The sequence below is a fragment of the Pogoniulus pusillus genome, chromosome 5 (genome assembly GCF_015220805.1).
Source record: "Pogoniulus pusillus isolate bPogPus1 chromosome 5, bPogPus1.pri, whole genome shotgun sequence".
In the NCBI taxonomy this organism is placed as follows: Eukaryota; Metazoa; Chordata; class Aves; order Piciformes; family Lybiidae; genus Pogoniulus; species Pogoniulus pusillus.
Window position 1 is genome coordinate 28,307,976 of NC_087268.1, and position 22,476 is coordinate 28,330,451.

General features: G+C 37.7%; 1 protein-coding gene across 2 annotated transcripts in view; it reads left to right on the forward strand.

Moving 5' to 3' along the window:
* MRPS9 (mitochondrial ribosomal protein S9) overlaps positions 1-22,210 on the forward strand; it is a 37,665-nt gene extending 15,455 nt beyond the window's left edge. For both annotated transcript variants that reach the window (XM_064143621.1, XM_064143623.1), the window contains exons 5-11: positions 2,121-2,200; positions 8,114-8,196; positions 12,332-12,407; positions 17,617-17,785; positions 19,590-19,698; positions 20,467-20,636; positions 22,015-22,210. In XM_064143621.1, the coding sequence (XP_063999691.1) occupies positions 2,121-2,200; positions 8,114-8,196; positions 12,332-12,407; positions 17,617-17,785; positions 19,590-19,698; positions 20,467-20,636; positions 22,015-22,106 (779 nt within the window). In that variant the 3' untranslated portion in view covers positions 22,107-22,210. The remainder of the gene's footprint in view (positions 1-2,120; positions 2,201-8,113; positions 8,197-12,331; positions 12,408-17,616; positions 17,786-19,589; positions 19,699-20,466; positions 20,637-22,014) is intronic.
* The last annotated feature ends 266 nt before the right edge of the window (positions 22,211-22,476 follow it).

A 22,476-nucleotide genomic window follows, 5' to 3' on the forward strand; every position in this document is an offset into this window, starting at 1 on the left:
CCTATATAAAATTCCTTATTTTCACAGCTTTTGTCCCTGTGTTCCTAATAAGTGCTAAGACACAAGCAGTAAAAGCCTATTCTGATATTCAGAAATTTTAGATAAAAATTACTGATGGATTCTGAAATACCAAGGATGTCTTTTCATGCATATTCTTAACTAACTGTAGATAAATGTTTTTCATTGTTTAAAAATAAACAATAGGTAGGATGACGCACAGAATCTGTTGAAGTCACGGGAAAACCTTTTGTTGAGTTCAATAGCTTTTTGTCAGAGCTGTCACAGCCATAAAATATTCATTAATACTATTTTAAACTAAAAGTTTTCATTGTAACTTAATTGCTCTAAAAGCTTGGAAAATACATCTTTGAAATTGCCAGCTGAGGGAATAGGGACAGTAGAAAGTCCCCTAATCATGATTCAATTTTGATCTGAAAGTCCTAATTCTGCACTTACATCCATACTGTCTTTGGTGTTGCTCCTAAGACACCATGTGAAGTCCTAGTTCATACACCGAAGCATTGGTCAGTGAGAACTAAACTTGCTAAATTAATTTCACATAGGATATTTAAAAGATCTGTCAAAACCTCTTGTCCACTTCTACTCATGTTTAGTATGAATTTTTTATTCACGGGGTGATCGAGTCCCAGTTCTGGTTATGAGTGAAATCTTACAATTTGCCATCCTTTGTCCTTCATTTTTCTGTTCATGGAATTAATTGGTACCTGATGTTTAGGGGACTGTGCCTTTTACAAAGCTGCCTGAATAAATCTGAAATTTTGGAATATCAGCTTTCAAATGATATCATGCATTATTTTTAAGTTCACAATATTGTGAAATAAAAAGGAGAAAGCGAAGAGGTAGGACAGAATTAATCAGTGTGATTTTTAAAATCCAAGGACTGTTTTATAGCACAATTAATCTGTATACTTTGAAAAGCTAGCTGTTACCTGAGGAGTCTAAGAACTAATTAGTATATATGTGTGCGTCTTTGCATTTACATCTAAAAATAACACTTTCAACAAAATCATCTTTTAAGGCATCTTTATTTTTCCTGTGCATTACATCTTTGATAACTTTGAAGTACAAACCCATAAATTTATACTTCAGAGTGCTCCCTGAACAGTAATTTCAACAAAATACACTTTCACAGCTGCATACATGGAAATTCACACATTCCACTACCAGTATGTGTGGGTAAAAGCCCTGTTGTATATTGCTTTTGTTCTAGTAAGTTTTGCATCTTTATGTTCAGCTACTGCTGCATTATGTCTTAATATTCCAAAGCACATTTTGTGCTTAGCAGACAGGTTCTTGGAGTTTAATTTTTGTCTAAAATTTTATAGATAGCCTCATTTGAACTTCACTGGATAAAATAGCTGGTAATTCCCAGCAGTTCAGTTTGTACAATGCTCTCAAGTTTTTATTTTTGTCCCTTTATTTGGAAAATATATTTTTCATGTTATATTTAAGTCTGGGTTTTTTTACCCCTGAAACAGAAATATGTTTGCCCTTAAATAACAATGTATTTTTAAGTTAAAACAGTTTAAACTGGATGTACTAAAATTACATGTTTTCTTGTAAACTGTAGTATAAGTCTTTGTATTTAATGTCACAAATGTATCAGTAAGGACAAGTCATAACATCACCCAAGTTCTGAATACAGAAAATTGTACAAATTGTTTAATGTAGACATACTAATGAAACATTTGCTCAGCGTTTAAAACACAATTTTCCAGAGCTTTTAATCTTTTACAATCATTATGCAGATTTCTGTTGTCTCTTAATTGGTATTTTTTCCTATTCTAAAATGGATACTTCTACCTCTAATACCAACTATACAGTCTTGGAAAGTTTATTTAAGAGGTATATAAATCATTGCCTCGTAAACGGTATTTAGACATACTAAATACTGGGTTATAATTGCAGATGGAGTTTTTTAACAAGGTAGTCTCATTCATTAGCTTTGCAGATAGGCTGAACACCCATAAAATGTCTTTGTCAACTGATATTTAAAAAGGTAATCAGTATTATGAAAAGTTTATAACTGCAATTAAATACAAGGGAATTTTTTTCAATGACTGTGTATTGCTTTCTTGTCTAATCTTGGTTTTCATCAGAAATCCAGTGGGGAGAAGATGGCCGACCATTTCACTTTCTTTTCTATACTGGCAAGCAGTCATATTATTCATTAATGCATGTAAGTATGTTATAATCTGTAATAAACGATGTTCCTTCCCAACCATGTTATTCTAGAGCATATCAGGAGCTCCCGGGTTTATGCATGTCTTACCAGTAGGCCATAATATCACCATTGAAGCTAAATGCAGTGTGTATTTTTATGTCACCAAATCTATTACTAGGGGCATTTTGATGTCATACTTAGAGAACAGACCACATAGTAGTTTTTGCTTGAATTGTTGTTTTATTTTACAGTTTCAGCTATGGGCAGAGTTTGAATAGACTGAATGCTTTTTTGTAGGCTGAATCTGGTTAGTAGCATAAGGTTAGTAGTGGAGAATGCATTTATAACAAGGACTAGTTCTAAAAAAATCCATTGTAGAATAAAACACAGGATTTTTTTTCCCTTGAAGGGCAAAGCTATAGGAAATGTTATTTGTGCTGACATTTAATGTGAAGAAAATTTGCATTTAAACTACTTAATTGATTTTTCTAAGGCTGTTCCATTCATGCAAAGTTAAGGCTTTTTCTGATTATAATGGTCTCAGGAATAAAAGGTCTCTATCTGTTTACCTGTATGAAAAAACCTGTATCTGATAGAACATCACTGTCATTAGGCCCTGAGTCCTAACATGGGTTATGAACAGATGTTTCATACTTATGACCATTACTGGTACAAACATTATCTTCTTCTTTGGAAGTTTATAGATGGGTCTGTTTTTTATGTGTTATTAGAGTAGAGAAGACAAAAATGAACAAATACTTAAGTGTATACTCATGTCAGACTTTTCCTCAGTAGTTCATCTTAAAAAGTTAGTTCCATGATTAGTCTGTCAAAAAATAAAGTAATACTAAGTATGTAGTATTTCTATTACAATTATCCAATATTTATTTGTATTCTGCATATCCAAAGGACAAAATCCCCACTTGTAAGGTACTTTTATTTCTTTGGGAGAATGAAAAACACACACCCCTTTTTTTTTTGTTGTTGTTGTTGTTGACCTTGGGCAAATGAGCTCCTTGCCCTGGCAGAAATGAAATGAATGATAAATGTAGAGTGTGTCTTTGCTGAGTAATGGAGCTGCAGCATAGGCTTTCCACAGAGGTTTTCTCCTGCACAGCCTGAGGCAGCCCGAGGACCCCTGCTGTTCATTTAAATAGGTATGTCAAATCTGCCTCGAAACGCCGCTGGTTTGATCTGTGGTAATATTTGTGAAGGTTCCATATGGACTTGAGCCCCCTGCAGTGCTAAGAAATAATGTACAACGCTTCATGGTGCAGACGCAAATTTTCTCTGAAAAGGGATGCAATGCTGCGTTTTAGCTGTCGGAGAGGATGATGGAGCTGACGCGCTAGGCCTGTCAACTTGTTACACGGATGGGTTGCACGCAGCGAGGCTGTGGAAAATCTGTGCCTTTTAACTTTTCTACTTAATCACGGTTGTAGCATTGCCTTTAGACTGTATGCTACATTAATTCTCTTCCTGCCTTCTGCCTTTCATCCGAAGTTTCACGGAAAAAAGTAAAGCATGCAGGTCTTGTAGAGGAGCCTTATCAAACAGCTGTCATCTGACAAGCCATTTGCATTTGTTTTGGCTGAAACAGAGCAACCCAAGGGCAAGATGTTTTGTTGCATTCCATCATAATGAAGAAATTACAAATTTTACAAGTTTATTTTTAGCTCTTCCTTGCAGTTGGAGTATGCAAGCTTGCCTTGGAAATCTCTGAAAGAATAGGGTGCACCTTTTTTCTAACAGGGTGGCAGCCGCCTTCGAACAAATTGGTTTGACAAATGCATTTTTCATTAGTATAGGATACTTCAGTGTTCCTCAACTGTTTCTGAATATTTTCATTAAATAGGCTTCTTTGTGAGGCTTAACAGAGCTTTTTTTTTAGTCTGCCAAAATCTGCATGAAATTCCCAACATTTGTTTTAACCTCTTATTAAACTAATGTGTATTTAAGAGCTTTAAGGCTTAAAACACACATTTAATTTGACTCGGGGAAAAAAGAAGACTTGTGAGTTAATATAGTCGAGTGTAAGTAATAGTCCCATTTGAAGATGTCTATTAAATTGCTACTTTAATGAATCAAGTAAACATAATAATTAGCTTAAACTTATGTCATTAATTACTACATATTCACGTGGAACTTGAATTTTATTAATTGCTAGTAATATAACTGGTCACAGCATTATTTGTTAATGGTAATAAATAATATTGTCCACTTAAACTGTGCTCATGTATATTATAACAGCCTATTTATATGTTGTTATGATAACTTGAATATTGAATGAACTTCTGAAAGAGTATTTGCTTTTTGTACTCCATTGTTGTCTTTGTTCTGCTTGTTGAACGAGGTGTAGCTATAGGGAAAAGCAAAATTTATTTTCCTGATACAGGAAAAAATGTTTATTGCATGAAACACCATTTCTTAGATACTGATATTATATTAGATCATAATTTAACTTAGAAGTTTTTTCAGAATGATATTTTTGTAATGTGCAGAACAAGACAAAATGGTCTCTATACCATTTTACTTGTGCTTCTTACACTTTTTTAGACATATCAGAGTTTGTAGATCAGCATTAGTACATACAAAAAAAAAGTAAAGAATTTTAACTCCTAAAAAAACCCTAGAAATCTTGAAGACCTCCAAAGATCACACTGAAGTCAGAAAAGCTAGATAAGAAGCAAAGAAAAATGCAAACTCTGATGCTCTGCAGCATATTTTAACCAATTTTTTTCCCTCCATAAAAGCCTTTGCTTATTTTTTTTATGCAGGGTAAAATAGATATTAAAAAAAAATTAGGGCATCCTTGCAGAGATCTGAAATTTGATCTCTCTATTAGAAATGGAAGCATTTCAGTGCATAGCCAATCTAGTAAAATCAGCTGTTTTGGTTGTGTAATAGCTGAGTTTACAAGACACACAGATGTGTACATTCATGAATTGGACTATTGAATCATGAAGTGATTAGTAAAATCTTCACCTGTCAGCTTTGAAAAAGCAAGTGTGCCTTAGAAGCTTTCTTCAGCCATTGGGGAGTGAGGATTTGCCAGATAAATTGGCGTTACATATGATCCCTGATTTTTGCAAAGGCTCATCCATAGGCTGTACTTCACATATGAGTGGTCCTTTTAGTCTGTTGACTTCATTGCTATACAGAGATTAAATACATGCATTAATTTTTCTTTTAATGTTTCAGACTAAAATTTGTTTGTAAAAGATGAAAGTCCACTTTCATTGCCAGAAATATGGAAGAATTTCTATTTAGTGTGTGTCTTACACTTGGAAGTATTTTTAAATATGACTTTTTAATGTAATTTGACATCATCTCTGTGAAGGGTTCTTTGTATAAATGGACATGATTACTGTAATTTAACCAGAACAGTTTAAAGAGGTCATTTTAATTCTTAGAAGTGCACATTGTTAGAACTTAGGCTCTAGAGTGTGAGTGTTGTTTGAGAGTACCTCAAGTGTTCAGTAAAATCTTACTATTTCAACTATTGTAAAGCTTTTTTTTTGTCATTGTAACAATGAGTTTCCAAGGTTAAAACTAGTGATTGGCAGTACATATCTCATGTTATTTGCAAGTGTTTATCAGTATTTTCTGAATATGATGGTGAAAGTCCTTAAGTCATGTTAACTGAAAATAACTTTGATTGCTGCTTAGCAGCAATTCTGACAGTAGCCAGTCTGTCCTAAGGTAACAGCCGTAATTCTCTTCTCCTGCCCTTCTTTTAAGAATTGTGATATAGTTGTGTTTTTTATGAGCTCCTGGTTCATGTGCGTTTTGCTGACTATTCTAGTACATAAATATATATGTCAGTGTGTCATGAAAGTGATGAGTATTCCTGAGGCAGACTGGAGGCTGCTTTTGCCAGGTAGAAAGGTGACACTCTAGGCAAGAGGTAAGCTAGGAGGCTAGCAGTAAAACTAAATACCTCCTTATGTGTCTCTAAGACCTAGTATTGCAGTTTGTCTCATCATCTAACAACAGAATATCTTCTTCGTTCTTGGTTTGGCTTTTTCCAAATGCAGGAACTTGTGGCTCATAGAAATGTCTAAGCTTGTTGAGCTTGTTGCAGCTGAGCTCTCCCCAGATCACTGTGGGGCATTTGCAGCGCTCCTTCCGCTTGCTCTGCAATCTTGAGAAGCCTCTTTGCTAATTGTTTTTCATGTCTAAATACAGATGCCTAAAAATAACTTGTGCCCTCTAACCCAAACCATAAGAATTTTTGCAGGCCAATAGTCAGCACTGTATGGAGCTGTTAAGATTATTAGTGACGTGAATCATGTCCACAGTAGTGCTTCCATGTCTTATCTTGGAGATCTGCAGATGCATTTGTGAGGTGTGAAAATACTTCAAACTATGATCTATTGTGCTCTTATATGTGATGTTTCTTATGTTTGAAGATAAGTAGACATTTGTAAGTTGAGAAACATTTCCTTGTTCCTCACAGATACAATTATCTGTATCAAGCAAAAAAGGATTTCTGAAAGGCATGCTACTATAATACGAGGGTTTTATGCTGTCTAAAAGAACAGTGGACAAGTTTGAACTGCAGGATTTTGTACTGTTATTACAAAAAATACTTTTGTTCCACTATGATGTTAAAAATGTCACCAATGACCTGCATCAAAGACTTCAGTGAATTTCCCCTATTTAAATGCTTTGAGTGCAGCTCAGTTATCAATCTGTTCATAGTTTGTAGACTTGTGCATTTTTGTATTAGTGGCTAAGTCAGCTTGAACAGTAGGTGTTTATAGCTAAGGTTTTCTGTTGGTTTGGATGTTTTTAAATGTAAATTGCAGAAATTGTATTTTATCCTGTTGCAGATCCCAGTATTGTGTTGACAATTGGTATTTCTTTGGTTAATGTATGACAATCATGGGTTTTTTCCTAAGTATTAAAAATTGTTACTCCTTGTCTCCACAAATTCTTACACTGCAGTTTCTCCCTAATATTTGCTAAAACTTAATAATGGTATATGAAAGCGGTTCTAAGCTTTCTATTTTCACCTATCAATGTAAGTAAATTATTTGGCATGCAAGTACTTTCTTGCAGTGTTTTGTTTCAATGTAATTATTTCTACAAATATTCCTATTTAACCTGTGAATTCAATCACTGTTGTACTTAAGAGAATTTGGTGTTGTATTTTAGATCCAAATAGTGTCAAAAAGATCCTGATCTGAAAGAAAAACCCCTGAAAATACCAAACTAAAAGTGTTTCTTCTGACATATTTTCAATGTGACTTTTTGGAATATCTTTTCTTTGGTTTTTCTGAAATGGTAAATCTCTGTCAAGCGTTGTTTAAAAATATAATAGCATAGCTAAGAATTCTGAGAAAACAGCTTTAAAAATACTGGCAATTCAGAGTGAATGTCTGTAATGTCTGTTAGAGAATGAATTCTCTGATTGTGGTCAGTGTACAACTGTGTGTGTCTCTGTAGACATGCTTAGGTAAGAGGAAGTTCTGATACAGACCATCTATATATCTGACACTCTAAACATCTTAAACCTTGTCAGGAGTTTGAGGAAGTCAAACAGAAATGTGGATGCCCCAATGAAATTACTGTGCAGCTTGTTTTGGAGTTACATCTGTTATACACAAGTAGTTGCTTTTCTGCGTACAGTTGAGAGTTTTTTATCCAAGCATATGTCAGAAGACATCAACCACTGTTGAATTAAAATAGCAGAATTCAAAATTAATTACTTTAAGCTACAGATGAACATATGCTGTCTAAATGTCTAGTTAGATTTAATGGTTTTTGTATTTGTTTTTTTTAATTGTCATTACTGTACTTGTGTTCTGATCTCTGCATTTTAAGTGTTTAGAGAGTAAACCCATGTAAATATGTTTTTAAATAACAAAATGTAAATAATAAAATGAAAAATGCATTTATGCACTTTTTCTATATATGTTTTAGGAAACATATGAAAAATTGCTGAATCTTCAGAAATATCAAGACCAGCTCTTAGCTCAAGACCTTCCTTCTCAGAAGGAAAAGAGGTTAGCTTCCATTTAGAATGAATTTTAATCTGCTTTTATTAAAATGCTTCAGTATGTTGCTTTGGATTTTTTTGTGGTTCCCCATCCTATCTGCCTTGTATTTCGCAAACATTTTCAGACATTTTCCTTATCGCTTTTCTAACATTTGTGTAGTAATTTCAGGGTGAGTAGTCTTACCTGTATTAAAGGTGCCTGAGGACTGGAGAAGAGCCAGTGTCACTCCAGCCTTCAAAAAGGGCAAGAAAGAGGTTCCAGGGAACTATGGAACAGTCAGCCTCATCTCCGTCCCTGAAAAAATGATGAAGCAGCTACTTCTGGAGGGCATCTTAAGGCACTTGGAAGAGAAAGGTTATCAGGAGTAGTCAGCATGGATTTACCAAGGGGAAGTCATGCTTGACTAACCTGATAACATTCTATGATGACATAACTGAATGAGTAGATTCAGGGAAACCAGCGGATGTAGTCTACCTTGACCTTAGCAAGGCCTTTGATGCTGTCTCCCATGATATTGTAGTGAGCAAGCTGAGGAAGTGTGGGGTGGAAGAGCAGACAGTGAGGTGGATTAGGAACTGGTTACAAGATAGAATTCTAAGAGTGGTGATCAATGGTGCTAGATCAAGCTGGAGAGCTGTAACCAGTGGAGTCCCCCAGGGATCAGTGCTGGCTCCAGTTCTGTTCAACATCTTCATCAATGAGAGGACAGGCAGACAGAGAGAGTCTGCTCAGCAAGTTTGCTGATGCCCCCAAAATGGGAGGCTTGGCTGATACAGCTGCAGGCTGTGCAGCCATCCAGCGAGACTTGGACAGACTGGATTGCTGGGCAAAGAGGAACCAAAAACTGAAGTTCAACAAGGACAAGTGCAGAGTCCTGCACCTGGGAAGCAATAATAAACTGCACCAGTACAGGAGAGCAGCCCTGTGGAGAAGGACATGAGAGTCTTGGTGGATAACTTGTTATCCATGGGACAGCAATGTGCCCTTGTGGCCAAGAAGGCCAATGGGATCCAGCAGATCAAGGGAGGTTCTCCTTCACCTCTACTCTGCCCTGGTGAGACCTCATCTTGAATACTGTGTTCAGTTTTGGGCTTCCTAGTTTAAGAGGGACAGGGATCTGCTAGAGAGAGTCCAGCAGAGGGCTATGAGGATGATAGGGGACTGGAGGGCATGTCTTATGAGGAGAGGCTGAGGGACCTGGGGCTTTTTAGTCTGGAGAAGACTGAAATTTAATATATTTATTTAATAAATGTTTGTAAATATCTGAGGACTGTTCAGGAGCAGGGGGATAGGCTCTTCCAGCTTGCTCCCTTTAAGACAAGGAGCAATAGGTGTAAGTTGCAGCACAAGAGGTTCCACCTCAACACAAGGGGGAACTTCTTTAAAGGTACCAGAGCACTGGAACAGGCTCTCCAGAGAGGTTGTGGAGTCTCCTTCTCTGGCGACTTTCAAGGCCCATCTGGATGTGTTCCTCTGTGATCTGTGCTAGATTGTGTGGTCCTGCTCTGGCAGGGAGTTGGACTCTGATCAACTTGGGTCCCTTCCAACCTCTAACGTCCTGTAACCCTGTAAATACCTGTGGAGTGCTCACTTTCCATAACTAAACCAGAAAAAAACCATCTGTTCCTCTTGCTCCTTAATCTTTCTCTGTTCCTTTCAATATTGACTCCTACATAAAAGTTCTGAAGTCCAATTTGAATATAAGTAGAGAATATCCAGTATTCTGTCTGAGTATGAAGTTTTCTAATTATTAGTAAAGATTTTTGAAAAAGAGGCTGAACTTTTTATGAGAAAACAAGGTCTTTTAAAATACCAAAGAAGTTGATTATCTGTTAGAAAAATCCTAAGGCTGAACTCTTTAATAGTCCTTCATTAGTTACAGCTTCTAAATTTTTTTACTTATCAGTATTTTAACCTGAAGAGTATCAAAATACTTAATTTCACTGTTTTCCAATTGTAATAATTTTAGAAAAGACTATTTGGTTGGCTTTTTAAAAAAATATCATTGTTAACAGTAATTGATTTTTTTTTTTTCTCATTTTTCCTCTAACTTCTCTGACATGCACAGCAAACTCTGCAGCCAGTTAGCCACTGGACAGAAGTGATGCACGTCAAGCAGAAGAAGCTATGGGAGATACTACAGTTGTTAGTTCTATAGGGCATATGCAGTCAGGATTACCTTTGAAGTGGGTATATGCTTTAAGAACTGTTTACTTCCTCTTGGGCTGCATTTTTTATTTCCCATTATTAGATTTTTAGCAGAGATTTTATGATACATTAGATTATTAAATGAAACAAGTCTATGAAATAAATTGATACAACTGGGAAGTTTTGATTTTGGCATTTAATACTTTTCCATACAGTTACATTTTACTGTCCAAGTTGTTTTTATCTTTGTTTTTACTCTGTATTTTCTAGCCAGATTTATGTGCTGTTGCAGTTGCACATCATGTTGGTTTGTCATTTTGTAATTTCAGCCATTTATTTTTTTATCTTAGGAAGAGAAAGGATTAATTTGCTGAGATTATTTTAACTTCTTAAATAACAAGTTTGTTTCTTCGTGATACAAATAGTGTCCTATGATCCACAGAACACTTTATCATAGATTCATGTTAGCTTTTGAGCAGACGAGAAAAAACAAATTTAGTTTCTTGGCATATGCTGCTGAAAAATAAACCCATGCCTTACAGAGTGCAGCAAGTGGATTTACTGATGTGAAAAATGACCTAAAGCTAGGCAGAGTTAAAAGGTTTTTCGCCTGTTAGGTTTGTAAAAGCTCAGAGAATTTAAAGGATTTTTGAAACTTAGTGTTTTCCGTGCTGGGTATGGTACTTCCTCTGAGATTAGCCTGGATAATTTATCTCCAAAATGTAGGTAGAGGGTGGGTGGGAAGGACTGTAGTTTGGAGATTTTTGATGTTTTGTTGTTTTGTGGTTTGTTTAGGTTGGTTTATTTAGGTTGCTTGTTTGGGTTTTTTTTGTGTGTGCATGTGTGCTTGTTTGCTTTGGTGGGTTACTTTTTGGTGTGTGTTGCTTGGTGGCTTTTTGGGTTTTGTTTTTCCCTAGAAAATAATCTATTGTGTGTGGGTGCATATTAACTGTAGGGCTTTAACCTGATCTTGAACTACTTGAAGTTCATAGTTGATAAGTTCATTGACTTAACTTGAAGTAGCACTAGGTAAATATAAACTTAATTCTGTCAGGCTTGGAAGCTTTTTAAAATTACTGTTAAAAGCAGTATTGTTTCTAAATGAGTGCTTCTCGTGCCCTGACTCAGAAAGGCATTAAAATACATACTTCAGAAGAAGTACTACTTTAAAATCACTTTCAGGAGTGATTTTCTGAATCACAGCTTCCTTAATGCGCTGAAAACATTCATTAAAATTATTTCTAAAAAACGTGAAGAGGTAAGAAACTACTTAGAGCTTTGCCTTGAATTTGCCTGATTATGTTGACGTGTATCTATGGTAGCATTTTGTTTGGTTGGCTGCTTTGTATAATACATAGTGCTTGAAAAAAAGCTTTGTGAGTTGTTTTTGGTGCTGGCATCTTTGTGAAACTGCTTTCTTAGAAATGTCTGCTTTTGCTGTCATTAGTGCACTTCCTGTGGGGAGTGGGTCAGGATTACACAGCAGATAGAATACAGTGTATCATTGCTGCATTAGAACTGTGACTGTGCTTACTCTAGTAGAATTCTTTGTATCAGTAGGAAAGACCAGAGCAGAATTGTATTATTGTATATTTTTGATTTTAACGTTCTGATGTTGATACTATGCTGCTTGTAAACAATTTTTTGTCTTTGCAGTGGACTTTTATAATTAAGTCCTGAGTTGTGGGGAAGATTGCTTACCATTACAGTATTACTCTAGATCAATCCCAGAGTTCAATAATATGAATTATGCATAACTGATACTCATAATTTTCATGTGGTTAATTCAATACATGAAGCTACCATCCCTTTCAAAAGTGCAATCTTTTAAATCAACGTAGACCTTCCGTGTTTACTATAGGAATGTGATCTGTATTCATTTGTAATGGAAAATGTATTTCTGAATGAAGACTGTCTCTATGTGTGGTCCTTTGTGATGTAACTCTAATTGCATAGTTAATTAAAGGCAGAATATATGTGATATTTTAAACAGAAACCTGTCTGGCAGCAGATGGCTGACTAAGATTGAATTGGAAGAAATGTTGTTAGAGAAACTGTCAGATGATGATGTAAGTAATTAATCTTTCTAATTTTAAGGAGACTTGTGTCTTTAAAATATAGACTCGGGGTGCATTTTTGAATACTGAAAAGGTGCTATGTAGAAGCAGGTGCTCTTCAAAGGAATTTTCATCCTTCTCATGAAGTCTAAATACACTCACAGTACTGTGACATTTATGTCTTGAAGTGACCTGTGCTGCCTTTTTTCATCTAGTACAGTATAGAACTGCTAAGGATTTTCCATTCTAACTGACATGGCTTAGTTTTCCTCCTGGTAACATTGTAAGACTTAGAGGATTTGTTCTTTGTGATCTGATGATGCAGTCAGGAATGGAGTACACTTGATAATACAAATAATCATTTATTCTCATTACATCAGGAAACCAGACGGGGCTAGAACCTCTGTTGCTGGTTGTAGAGAAGGGGTAGATGAGGAACATGATGTGTTTGTGTAATGGTAAACCGCAGAATTTGAGTGTTTCATCTTAAGGACATGATAAAGATCGAAAAGCCACAGAGAAGACCAATCAGAGATATGGAGTCCTTTTTCTTAGTGATTAGCTATAGAATCAAATATCAGAAGCAAGACACAAAGCTACATAGATCTGTGGTCTGATGCAGGTATCTCTTGTTCTTGATATGAACGTGGTGGGAAAGGAGGGTTTTGCGTTTTGCCCAGTATCTGCAAACTGTGTCACTGCCTAATCCTCCTTTACTTGTATCTCTGGGAGTGATGCTATTCATCCTGATAGTTACACACTTTTTTCTCACTCAGAGCTCTTTCCTACAGCCCCCTAAATTTGTAACAGCAGATTCATTCCAGCTTCAGATTTCTTTTGGCACTTTAAGCTTGCATATGATAGTATCAGAGAATATAAGACTATTCATCTAAATATCCCAGGTATTTTCTTGCCTGGAAACAGTGCTCTTCAGTACCTTTGTACTGTGGACAGCATCATTGGAAAAATACCATGGCATCAGCAGCAGCAGGCATGCCCTTTGCTCACGTGCTATCCAGAACAGTATCACAGTATCATTAGGATTGGAAGAGACCTCACAGATCATCAAGTCCAACCCTTTTCCACAGAGCTCAAGGCTAGACCATGGCACCAAGTGCCACGTCCAATCCTGCCTTGAACAGCCCCAGGGACGGCGACTCCACCACCTCCCCAGGCAGCCCATTCCAGTGTCCAATGACTCTCTCAGTGAAGAACTTTCTCCTCACCTCGAGTCTAAATTTCCTCTGGCACAGCCTGAGGCTGTGTCCTCTTGTTCTGGTGCTGGCCACCTGAGAGAAGAGAGCAACCTCCTCCTGGCCACAACTACCCTTCAGGTAGTTGTAGACAGCAATAAGGTCACCCCTGAGCCTCCTCTTCTCCAGGCTAAACAATCCCAGCTCCCTCAGCCTCTCCTCGTAGGGCTGTGCTCAAGGTCTCTCACCAGCCTCGTCGCCCTTCTCTGGACACAGTCAAGCATTTCATAGTAACATGATGGCTTCCTTGTCTATGGGCAATATGAAAAGGTCTGGAGCAGGTTGTGGTCTGTAAACATAAGTTAGAAATGCCTGTTGTAAATTCTCCGCCCTGGCACAGGCAAAGGAAACTTCCTCTATCTTGCTTGCAGTAGCAGCTATTGTGACTTCAGTGTTTTCAGTAGCTCCTGCCCTTGGAATGGCTTTTTTCGGTTTGGAGTGGCAGGAACTGGTCCAATTGTACAACCAAACAGTTTGGTGTTCTTCACTGCTACAACCAAACGATTAGCTGTTCAGTACTTTTGTACACTCTTAACATCTGTAAAAAAACCCTGCAGTTAAGTAAAACCAACCAAACAACCCAAAACCAACCAATCAGCAAACAAACCTAACAATAACAACAGAAAACCAACCCAAAACTGCTAACAAAACCAACCCAAATTCCAGATCATTTTGTGTATGTGAAACCACAAAGCTTCAGCCTAGGAACAAGCACTGTTTCAATGTATTTGAAATGTCTTGGTATTATATTGTGTGGTATTATATTGTTAGAAGTAGCTTTCTAGTGTTGCTGGAGGCCAGGATCTATTGTTAGCTTATGAGGGAAGTATTCATTTTGTGCAGAAGACTCTGGTAACAAAGAAACAAGAACACTACTAATAACAGCTTGTAAGTAAAGGTTATGACTAAAAGTAAGGTTGTAATATCTATATATAAAATCCATTTCAGATGATAGCACACCTTTTATACCTCGTGACCAGGTAATCCAGTAACATTTCCTAACAGGATATCGCCGCTTATAGCACAAATGGGTTAACATGGTAGTGTTTACTCTTTAATCACATGTTAAAGAACTTTGGAGGAGGGGTACAAGGGGGAAGGAGAACCACACAGTAGCAAAGGATAATTTATTTCAAGAGGTTGCCCTTTAAGTCAAGTATCACTTGAATTTTTAAATAGCTTGATTGTTCGGTTTTAAAGGAAATCATAAACATTAAAGTAACTCAGCTTGAACAGGCAAAGATAGATAGGTATTTCCTGGATATATTGTGAAATATAATCATTTAAGAGGTTCAGTTTAGTGAAACAAAATTATTTCTAAGTCAGTGAACATGCTGACTTACTGAAAAGGAGGTGAAAATTGTTTCCTTTAGCCATTTTAATAAAACAAAAGAATCACAAACATCCAGGTTGGAAAAGGCCCTCAGGATCACCAAGTCCAACCTATAATCCTACTCTACAGGATTCACTTTAAACCATATCCCTAAGCACCACATTCAAATGACCCTTAAACATATCCAGGGCAGTGATTCCACGTCCCTGGGCAGTTCATTCCAGTGCCTGACCACTGGCCATGAAAAACTTTTTCCTACTGTCCAATGTAAACCTACCCAGTTTAATCTTGAGGTTGTTCCCCCTTGTTCTGTCTCCAGTTACCTGTGAGAAGACACCAGCACCAGCCTCTCCACAATGTCCCTTCAGGTACTTTTAGACAGTGATGACATCTCCTCTCAGCCTTCTCTTCCCCAAACTAAACAGCCCCAGGTCCCTTGGTTGCTCCTCATAAGACTTATTCTGTATGCCCTTCACCAGCTTTGTTGCCCTCCTCTGGACCCATTCCAGCACCTCCACACCTCTCTTGTATTGCTGTGCTCAGTTTTGGGCACAACAGTTGACATGTGGCCTCACCAAAGCTGAGTACAAGGGGACAGTCACCTTTCTACTCCTCCTTGCCACAGCATTTTTAATGCCATTGGCCTTCTTGGCCACTTGGGCACACTGCTGGCTCATATCCAACTGCCTGTCTATTACAGCTCCCAGATCCCTTTTTTCCAGACAGCTCTCCAGCCACACTGCCCCAAGCCTGTAGCATTGCATGGGGTTGTTGTGACCCATTTTGCCTTGTTGAAACTCATCCCATTAATGTTGGGCCATTGATCTAGCCTATCCAGGTTCCTCTGAAGAGCCTCTCTACTGTCATTCATATCAACACTGCCACCTAACTTGGCATCACCTGCAAACTTACTGATGACACTCTATGCCTGAATCAAGGTTCATCAAAAAAGATGTTAAAAAGAAGTGGTTCAAACATAGATCCCTGAGGAGCACTACTAGTAACCAGCCACCACCTGTGTTTAACTCCACTGGCCACCCTTCTGGACCAACCTCTGGACCCTTCTATCCAACCAATGCTTTATCCAGGGAATGGTGTGCTTATCCAAGCCATGAGTAGCCAATTTCTCTACCATAATTTTGTGCAGAACAATATCAAAGGCTCTCCAAAAATCCAGGAATACAATCTTGACAGATTTTCCCTCATCCAGTAGTTGGATGATCTTGTCACAGAAGGAGATCAGGTTGGTCAGGCCTGACCTGCCCCTCATAAACCCATGCTGACTTGGCCTGATTCCTCTAAATGGTAGAGGAACCAACAAGAAAAGGTGCTATGCTGGATCTTGTTCTCACCAAGAAGGAAAGGTTACTGGCTAATGTGAGGCTCAGAGACAGTCTTGGCTGAAGTGACTACAAAGCAGTAGAATTTAAGATTGTTAGTGCAACCAGAAGAATATATTCTAAGCTTACAAACTTGGGCTTTAGGCATGCAGACTTTGATCGCTTCAGGGATCTGCTGGTCAAAGACTGAGGGAGTTGGGGCTGTTCAGTCTGGAGAGAAGAAGGCTCTGAAGTCACCTTATTGTGGCCTTCCAGTATCTTAAAGGGGCCTACAAAAAAACTGGGAGGGGCTTTTTAGGATGTCAGGTAGTGATAGGGTTGGGGCAATGGAACAAAGCTAGAAATGGGTAGATTCAGGCTGGATATTGCGAAGAAGTTCTTCACCATGATGGCGGTGAGATCCTGGAATAGGTTGCCTAGGGAGGTTGTGGAAGGGGGCAGGGGGGTTGGAACTAGATGGTCCTTGTGGTCCCTTCTTACCCTGATTGATTCTATGATTCCCTGGTTGTTGTCTGTATGATGGTATTTGAGATGATCTGCTCCATAACTTTTCCTGGTACCAAGGTCAGACTGACAGGTCTATAGTTTCCCAGATCTTCCTTTTTGCCCTTGTAGATAGGTGCTACATTTGCTACCTTCCAGTCCATTGGCACCTCCCCATTTAGCCAGGACTTCGGGTAAATAATGTAAAGTGGCTTGGCAAACACATCTGCCAGCTCCCTCAGCACTCTTGGGTGCAGCTCATCTGGCCCCACAGACTTGCGTACATCTAAGTGGTGCAGCAGGTCAGCGACCACTTCCACATGTATTGTGATGTCCTTGTTCCAATTCCCCTCCTTGACTCCTATTTCACAAGGGTGAGTGCCCAGGGTACTGCTGGGTCCAGTGCTAAAGACTGAGGCAAAATAGATGTTGAGCACCTCAGCCTTCTCCTTGTCCTTAGTCACTAGATTTTCCTCTGCATGCAGTAGGGGGTGGAATGAAGACTCCTCTCCATGTTTTCTCATTAAAAGCAGAATGAACTTCATTCCAATACAATAACCCCTTATTACAAAGGAGTTAGCTATGCTTGGAGTTAAAATGTCTTTTTCTTGAAGATTGAACCCAGTATCTTCAGTCACACAAAAAAGGGTGCATCTTCATGCTGTTCTTAAATCAGCATGTAGGTGCAAAAGTGTCATCTTGTCAGAAATCATCAATAAAAGTGAAGTAGGAAAGATCAATTATATAAAAATAGAACATTTCAGCAAATACAGTTACATCTGCATCCTTTAATGAAGTCTTGTTATCTACAGTATTCAAGGTTTATTCAGCTCTTAGAAAATATGATGACGTTGCCGTGTGGTGATGCAGAGGAGAAGTATATACAGAAGTTTTCCAAAGAAGTTGCTGTGCAGCTAAAAAAGGTAGATATTGAGCCCTTGAAGTACGATGAGCGAGGAGTGGCTTTCAGCACTGGTGAAGGTAATAATTTCAGTTTGGTTGCTCATGAGGCTGAGATTTTTTTGTCTTCATACTACTTTCTTCATAGTAGATGCAACACTGTTGAGCATGTCACTACTTCATCTTATATATTCATGTATATGTTTATATATATCTCATGTATAGTTGTTAATTATGACATACTAAGTTATGAGATTAATAGTAAAGTGGAAGGTTTTGGCACAAAGTCTATCAGTTTTTATCTGTGTTTTTGTAGAGTTGTATCACAGTATCACACAGTATCACAGTATCATCAGGGTTGGAAGAGACCTCACAGATCATCAAGTCCAACCCTTTTCCACAGAGCTCAAGGCTAGACCATGGCACCAAGTGCCACGTCCAACCTTGCCTTGAACTGCCCCAGGGATGGCGACTCCACCACCTCCCCGGGCAGCCCATTCCAGTGTCCAATGACTCTCTCAGTGAAGAACTTTCTCCTCACCTCAAGCCTAAATCTCAGCAGAGGTCCTTCACGTGCTAAATGTGGGATGCAAAAGGACTTTGGTTGCTGGCAGAAGTTGAGTGTTCAATGTAAAGAGCAGAGAACTGGCAAGACAAATGCACATGGAGAATTCTGTGAATGTCACTCAATATAAAAGTGGCATGCTTAGACCTTTATCATGACTTGCAGACAGACTAGCAAAGGAGAGTTTTGAAGATGCAAATTAAAAACCAACAGGGCATTTTGGTGTTTACAAACAGCTTAGGAAATGGAAAGAGAGTTCCAAATGTATTTTTTTTTAAAAAGCAGACAAATGACAGCGTTATGGGACAGAGACAGGAGTCAGTCATTGGTACTGAGACAGAATGAATGTTTGAAGAAAGCTGTGAGGGTCCCTGTATCTTCTAAACACATGCTGCTTACGTTTTAAGTGGAGGGACACTTAGTGCAAGAGTGATATAGCATATACGAGTGGTTGCTTAGAGGAAATAGCATAGCAGCAACATGGAGAGGAAAGTCTGATGTTGTGGACATGCACACACTTGGTGCTGTATATTTAAAAGGAATCTCAGTCAGAAATTAGTTGTGTTCTTAAGCAGCAGTAGTAGATGATGGTAAGAGCAAAAGTCACAGAGAACTTGCGGGGCAAAATGGCTGGAGACCTCTGTTCTACCTTGGCTCGACTCCGACGATGTGAGAACAAGGAGATGCCAGAGTGCCAAACGGATTTAATCCACACTGTTTTGTTTTTTGAATAGTGTCTTCAGAATAGTAGTTATTAAAGTTTAATAAACATGCAACCCATGCTATTTAAGATTTTTTTTAAGTTCAAGAAGCGTCTTGATTTAATTTGAAACTAATACACTTACAGAGTAGTAGTAATTTCTTGGGAAACTATGTTGAATGATTCATAGGCATTGCTTATACCAATATAATTGAAGTGTTAACCTTTTCCATGTGAATTTTCTTAAACTTCTGTACTCTTCATGAAATATTTTACTATTGCTAGAAGTTGTACCTGGAGTAAATGTAGGTGTTTGCTGGTAACAGGCTGCTTATTTTCATAGAATGTGACAACACTAGGTCAAGAAAGGTCCTAATCTACTAACGTTATAAGGTGTAGACTGCTGCATCTATGTTCACCCAACAGTCCACTCACCCCTAACGTTGATTAAGATGTATTGAAACCTACTAGTTAATTGTATTTATTTCTTCTTAATTTGTGACTTATTCTCCCAAAAAGAAGCAGCTTGTACTGTATGAAGTGTTGAGATCTGCCAAACTTCTTGGGCAGTTCTGTAGACTGTCAAAAGCTCATAGCAGATTGATTTTAATTTCTTTAAGGTGCCAGGAAAACTGCAAGAGCTACTGCAGTAGTTTATGACAAAGGGACTGGAAAAATTACAGTTAATGGAATAGATGTTTTACATTACTTCCCAGTGCTGCAGGACAGGTGAGAGCACTCTAAAATGTTGTATTGTTACTATACTTAAATTATCCACCAAAAGTCATGCCATGAGTCCAGTGAGTTGATGCTGTGTTCTTATTTCTGTGTAACTGTTTAATGAAATCGGTCTTGCTTTTCTTCCAAGTTTTCAGGAGTCATTAGTTTAAGAACAGATAGGAAAGCCTTGCTCTGTGATATTTGTCTCTCCCTTTCTGAATGGTTACACAATCCAAGTGCACAGACTATTGGGATAGTTCAAATTTTGGTCCCCTTTGAAAGAGCTTTCAGCTTATTAAAAAAAAAGGGGTATCTGTAATTGTTTGTGGAAAGGTCTGCACATTGCATGTGTGCGTAATTACTCTGGCATACAGTAACACAGTGCAAACAAACCAAATGAGACACTTCATATAAAGCTTCAGATTTTGGAGATATAATTTTTGCAGTTGTGATTTTTATTTTATACTGCAATTTCTGAGCTCAAGAGTAGTGAGAGATTGCTTAGTTTACCTAGAACTAACAGATCTTGCCATTGATAGATAATGAATGAAACAAGAGCAAATGAAAAACTGAGCTTGAACACTTACCATTGGCAGCTACTTCCCCATTTACATAGCTGATATCAGTAGGAAAACAGAGATATGAATGCCTTTTTGGATCTCCAGCTGACAGTTAACCTTGGTTTTGTATATATTGTAGTAAGAAATATACACATATATGCATAAAATGACATGCTGCCTATTTCTTACTATTGTGATTTTTACTTTTTATTTTCAGGGAACAATTGTTGTTCCCTTTCCAGTTTCTTGACAGGGTTGGAAAACATGATATGGTTTGCACAGTCTCTGGTGGAGGAAGATCTGCACAGGCTGGAGCAATACGTTTAGCCTCTGCAAAAGCCTTGAAGAGTTTTGTGACGGAAAAGGAAGTGGAGTTCCTGAGGCAAGGTAGGAATTGACATTATTTCAGTGTTTAATGCATTTCTGGTAGTTAATGGAATTAATGCAAGTATTACTAAAATACAAGTATTACTAAGGATCAGGGAGTGCGTATTTGAGTAAATAATTAAACCTTGTATGTTATGTGAAAGGGGTCTGCATTTATTTATCTTGCTGGTTTCTTAGCATCCTTTCCGTACATCCTTGGTGTGACTTGAGCATTTTTCCTGACCTCTCTTGGGTCTCTTTACCAGCTTATGTTGCCTTGGTATTCAATCACAAAACGTGAATGTGTATGTTCTTGAACAACTATTTCAAACATTAGTGAACTGTAAGGTACTCAGAGTACTCAGATTGCATTTTGTTTTACTTGGTTAGTCACAGCTTGTTCGTACTAAAAAAAGTTTTAGTCTTGAACTTAACCACTGGAAGGTTGATTTTGGAGGGATAGTAGTGAGTACAAATGTAGCACTTGCAACTAGCAAGACTGAAGGAGTTTGTTTCATCTCTTGCTTCATATAACATTTGCAAGTTGCCTAAGGTAAAGCAGAATTAATCTGAACAACTGCAGCACTTAGTACTACACAGTGATTAGATGCCATCCATATTGTTCAGCAAACACCAAACTGCAGTGAGCTGTTAATGTTCTGAACTAGCAGGGAGAATACCTGGATGTACTGGCACAAATGTGATTTCATTTTTTTTTCTCTCTGTTGCCATCTGTGGAAATAAAGCCATCTTCATGCTCGTATCTTTGCAACAAGTTTATTTGATACTGTTTTCAGTACTAATAAGTAGGACTTGCCAGGAATACCCCTGTAAACTGACACTGAAATGTGTTGTGTATCTGTAATGAGATTTCCGTAACTCTGAACATAATCTGGAAATTGCCAAATATGCTTTGAAAACACTAAGTGTACTTCAAAGCAAGGGTCTCAAAAGTGGGATGTGTGCCTCCTGGTATTGTGCAAGATGATATGTTGGAGTGCAAGAAGACAATATTAAAATGTCAGTAATGAATATAATTATAAATTAACAAATACATATATATTGGGGTTGTGTGCTCAGAAATATTGTACACAAATATTGTGTGGGAGCGCACAACCAGAAAATGTTTTGGTACTGCTGCTCTAGAGATTAAAGAAACACATAAAATGAAGTAGAACATTTTTTAGTGGTTAGTTAAGTTAAATGTGAAGAAAGTTCCATTAGTAAAGTACTAGAGTGGAATCTGAAATTCTTTTTGATGTTTTATGCTGAATCTTTATTCTTCTAGATATTACAATTCATATGCAAAGTTAATTGGCTACCTTGAATCCACCTCATGTAATATTTCTGCACTATTTAACATCCATTAAACAAACAGATGTTCTTCTGTATTTTGTAGCTGGACTACTAACATATGACCCACGTGTGAGGGAACGAAAAAAGCCTGGTCAAGAGGGAGCCAGACGGAAATTCACATGGAAAAAGCGCTGAGTATTTAAAGAATGACAGAATGATCTGAGACTTTCAAAACAAAGAATTGTGATTTAAAACTATTGTATAAATATATTTAGTAATAAAGACTTTTTCAATTACAACCACTATGTTTTCTCTGTTTACAAAGTAGTCACTTCCTTTAAATTTATTTAAAACTGGGGGACATTGGGGTGTCATTTGGCAAAATGCTAAAGCTACAGTTAGTCACTTGTGTGCCAGCTTTTGCATCTTGGATCCACTGAGTCAATGGCAATTGATAAAACTGTCCAGGGATTATAACTTTTAAAAATCAGTCTGTCTATTTAGTGGCTTCATTGTCTAAATTCTGGAATTGGGCAGCTCCTGAATAGGTATTTGGATAACTTTG